At 47.1% G+C, this 4,858-nt stretch overlaps 1 protein-coding gene across 1 annotated transcript in view; it reads left to right on the top strand.

Moving 5' to 3' along the window:
- The first annotated feature begins 1,643 nt into the window (after positions 1-1,643).
- Positions 1,644-4,858, top strand: part of CIITA (class II major histocompatibility complex transactivator) — a 52,525-nt gene continuing 49,310 nt past the window's right edge. Inside the window, exon 1 of the mRNA XM_023507566.1 lies at positions 1,644-1,979. Coding sequence (XP_023363334.1) covers positions 1,697-1,979 — 283 coding nt within the window. The 5' untranslated portion in view covers positions 1,644-1,696. The remainder of the gene's footprint in view (positions 1,980-4,858) is intronic.

Raw genomic sequence — 4,858 nt, 5'->3', positions numbered from 1 at the left:
GTATTTGCACAGCTTATATACAGAATCTGAGGCTGCTTCTCTCTGTCTCTCTGTTCTTTGGGGATCTCTGCTTTCCAGTAGCCAGTTTTTGCCCCCAAATTTTTCCTCTAATTATTTAGGAGAGTAAAACTTTCCTTTTTCAAATCAATGTTTTAATTGCTCTGCACATTACTGATTGGGACCTGCCTTCGGACTAAACTCGTAAACTGGGAAATTTACCAGGGATATTCTCATTCTCCATGTCTGGATTCCTTTCCAGTATCTTCCTGTCTGCCGCTCTCCAGTGCCTTCAGATAGTTGTTTTTTTAATATTTTTCTGAACGTTTATTGCTGTTGTCTGTGACAGAGTTGAACTCACAGGAGTACTCAGCAATACTGGAAGTGGAAATCCTTACTTGTCTCACTTAAATGAATAATGCAGATGGTCCCATCTGAGAGATGGTAAAGCGGAGACCAGGAGAGGAAACAAGGTCATGGTGTGTTGCAGAAAGGGCAGGAAGATGTGACAGCCATGGTTTTTAAAAACTGGTTTGGGGATTTTCAGAACTATAAAAATGATTGGTTCCTATGCAAATTTGCTTTGTGCATTAGTAATATTGTACAAAAATACACTAATATTTGTATTGGGGGCAATCTTAGTAAATAGTCAATGTTAATTAAATGTTTACAGGGCTCAGTGCTAAGTTGCTTAAATGTATTATCTGTTTTAATCCTAAAAACAACTCAGTAGGATTGGATTGCTCTTACTGGGAAATTCTTCAGGGGAAGAGATTGAGGTTTAACAAAGTTAAGCTCAAGTGACAGTTATTTGTATAGCTAGTGGATAATGGCTCATATTTATTGAAGTTTTATCATGTTGTAGATAATGCACTAAGTGATCTATACATAGGTCATTATGAAAGTTTTGAGACACACAAAAATTGAGAAATGTTTAATCCTCATGGACAGAAAGAAACAAAGCCCCCCAGCAACACCAATAAGTTGAGCAAATTGAAACTTGACAGATGAATCAGAAAGGACACTGTTGACTGTGTTTGTTGGAAGTGAAATAATGGATCATAACACAGTCTGTCTCAAAACTTTCATAGTGATCCACATATGTATGTTATCTCATTTAATCTTCCCCCAAACCCTATGAGATAATATTATTATTATCACCTCACATTTTCAAATGAAATGGAGGCCGAGAAAGGCTAAGTAATTTGGCCAAGGTCACATAACTAACAAGTGGTGGATCTGGGACTTCAAACAGTTTAGCTCCAAACCCATCTGCTTAACCTCTATGCCACATTGCCTTCTGGCTGCAACAAAGTGTCTGAGAAGACTTACCATCTCACAGGTCCTCTGCAGAGGCAAGAACGCTTCCTCTTAATTAATACCACAGGATCAAACAGAATCTAATAGATTGTGTCAAACAGAATCCCCATGGCCATGGGCTTCTCTGGGACATGCAAGTGGGTGGTACCCAGCAAATATCTGTGTGGTCTGAGTCAAGCAGAGAACCCATTTCTGTCTGTTCCTTAGGCACCCCAGCCTACCACACAAATGAGGAAATCTTCCTAAGAAGGAATAAACTGCAATAAACTGCAGAGGTTCCCTCATCCTGGTTTTCACTTCATGTTTTGGATACTGCAGGCCGGGTGAGCAGAGATCCCAGGCTCTGGCTCAGGCAGCTGCCCTGCCTTTGGGAACTGCCATGAACCACTTCCAGACCATCCTGACTCAGGTCCGAATGCTGTTGTCCAGCCGTTGCCCAAGCCAGGTGCAGACCCTCCTGGACAGCCTGCTGGAGAAGGAGCTTCTCTCCAGGGAATACCACTGTGCCCTGCTCCATGAGCCTGATGGTGAGGCTCTGGCCAGGAAGATCTCTCTGACCTTGCTGGAGAAAGGAGACCCAGACGTAGCCCTCCTGGGATGGGCCTGGAGTGGGCTACAGACCCCAGCGGCCGAGAGGATCCCTGGCCATGGGGACTATGGCGGTAAGTTGGCACCTTTCATTGAAGGAGCAATAACTGTCTACAGGCAGCCCGAGGACTTCCCTCCTCTCTGAAAGGGAAGTCATTAGGAAGGCAGACTGGACAGGACTAGGGGAGTCTAGTAAGCCAGCAGGAGCAGTGATGACTTGGAAAACTTAGTCTCTGTTGCTGGAGGCACACGGCGTGCTTCCCATGCTGCTTAGGAGACACCAACCTGGGGCACTCCACCAACACCTGCTAGGTTCACACCTGAGCCTGGTGACAGACATGCCAGCACTGGGAGTGCACAGATCAACAGGCCAACTACTGCCTTCACGGGACTTAGAGTCTAATGGGGAAGATGGATGTGGGGATAGTCAGTGTGGGTCAAAATAGAGAATGGGGTGCATAGAGGGGAAGACAACGCTGGGAAACAGAGGATCCTGAGTGTGCATCTGTGTGTGCATGAGTATGTGTGCGCATGAGTATGTGTGTGCATGAGTATGTGTGCCCATGAGTATGTGTGCGCATGTGGATGTGTGCGCATGAGTATGTGTGTGCATGTGGATGTGTGCGCATGAGTATGTGTGCGTATGAGTATGTGTGCGCATGAGTATGTGTGCGCATGTGGATGTGTGCGCATGTGGATGTGTGCGCATGAGTATGTGTGTGCATGTGGATGTGTGCGCATGAGTATGTGTGCGCATGAGTATGTGTGCGCATGTGGATGTGTGTGCATGTGGATGTGTGTGCATGGGGATGTGTGTGCATGAGTATGTGTACGCATGTGGATGTGTGTGCATGAGTATGTGTGTGCATGTGGATGTGTGCGCATGAGTATGTGTGCGCGTGAGTATGTGTGTGCATGAGTATGTGTGCCCATGAGTATGTGTACGCATGAGTATGTGTACGCATGAGTATGTGTGCCCATGAGTATGTGTGTGCATGAGTATGTGTGCGCATGAGTATGTGTGCCCATGAGTATGTGTGCGCATGAGTATGTGTGCCCATGAGTATCTGTGCGCATGAGTATGTGTGCCCATGAGTATGTGTGCCCATGAGTATGTGTGCATGTGTGTGCATTTGCTTGTGTGGGGGGGGGGCGGGATGTAGTGTGTGTCTGTGTGATAGAGACAGAAACTGAGAGATAGAGAGAGAGAAAGGGAGGCAGAGACAGACATAGAAAGAGACAGAGACTGGGAAAAAACGGGAGGGAGAGAGGAAGAAAGGGAGAGATGGGCAGAGTAAAGAGAAAGAGAGAGACAGTGTGGCGAAAGAAAGAGGGAAAGAGAAAATAAGAACCAGCTGACAGGGACAGAGAGAAGGAGAGTCTTATTTTTCAAAATAGTGTGGATGACACTCAGGCTTCTGAAACCAGAAAGATAACTCTGCACCATAGCGTTGCTGCTCACACCCTCAGGTCCTCGGCCTTCCCAGTTACAAAGACCATCTCACTTCATGGCAGTGTTGCAACTTTCTAAAGACAGTGTTTGTTCTATCTCCTTCCAAAAGGAGCTCTCAAGATGGTAACAGTGATTAACTTTATTGTGTACATACTGTGTGTCAGGCACTGCCTAACACCCTCTTAGTTCTCCTTCCATGATCTCCATCCTTATTGAGCATTTAAAGAAGAAAGCAGAGGTTGCCCAGAGGTGGTGCAACTTGCCCCCAAGTGCCAGATGGGGAGTGGTGAAGCCTGGAGCTGAAGACAGAGAAGCTTTTATCCTCCACCTAGTTTTGAGGGGCTTGCCCGAGACATCAGGCAATGTCTGTATTCTCCGACTTTTCTGCCAAGACCTAAGTTTACATGGGGTTGGCTTTTCTTGCGGTTATGTTCTCACCTAAGCATTTTCCATCATCTCTTGGATGCATCCTTCGTTCTCTTCCTCCTAACCCTAACAGACATGGAGATGGGGGTGCCATCTTCCTTGCCATCTCAATGGAGGCGCAAACATCCACAGGGTCTTGATGGGAGTACAGATGCCAGCCTGCAGGAAAAGTCACAATCTTCCTCTCTGCTCAAGCCTTCACATGGCTGCTGCCGGACACCTCAGCCCCTCCCTCCTCACTTTCTGGTTCCTGTTATTTAACTTCGTTTCCTCCCTGGGGATGTAATATTTTTATTTCTGATCCCACGTGACTCCAGAAAGTGGAACTGTGCTCAAAGTGGTGTGGTCTCCAGGGAGCTGGGAGATAGCAAGACAAATCGTTGCCTCCCTTGGTTGCTTTTCCTGCCCTCTCTACAGCAGCCTGGTTTGGATCCACACAGTGGGGAGGGTGGGTCAGGTGGGCCACAGGTGGCTTTCAGAGGGGAAGAATGGGAACAGGGAAAGAGAATCACATGGTTTGTAAATAAAGACACTGACTTTAGTTTCAATGAGGGTTCAGAAAAGGGAATCATCTATGTGGGGTTTTTGTGACCCTCCCTCTGACCCACCCGATAATGACCTTGGCCTTCTGCTGCTATTGCATTGGCCCCAGGTCACTCAGAGGAAAAGCTAAAGCTGGACCTCGGGCTTCATAGTCTGGCCTGCATCACCGCTCTGCTCCCACCCCTACTTCTCTGCCCTGCACATTTACTCCAGCCATGCGGGCATGCTGGCTATTCCTCAGACAGGCCCGTGCACTCTCTGCCATGTGACCTTTGCATGTGCTATTCCTACCACCTGGAGTACTCTGATCCAGGTATCCTCCTTGGCCAACGTCCTTCAACTCTTTCTTCAAATGTCACCTTATCAGTGAGGCCTACCCAGACCTGCCCGTTCAGAATTACAGCTCCCCTCCCCCACCGTAGCCCCTTCCCTGTATTGGCATTTTTATCACCTTCTATGTTTTATTCTGTATCATGTGTGCTGTTTATTGTTAGACTTTCCCACTGGAAAATAAGTTCCATGTGGACATGG

The sequence above is a fragment of the Otolemur garnettii genome, unplaced genomic scaffold (assembly GCF_000181295.1).
Source record: "Otolemur garnettii isolate 467f Iridium unplaced genomic scaffold, OtoGar3 scaffold00189, whole genome shotgun sequence".
Classification (NCBI taxonomy): domain Eukaryota; kingdom Metazoa; phylum Chordata; class Mammalia; order Primates; family Galagidae; genus Otolemur; species Otolemur garnettii.
The sequence above is the reverse complement of the archived record's forward strand: the minus strand, read 5'-3'. Positions and strand labels throughout refer to the sequence as shown.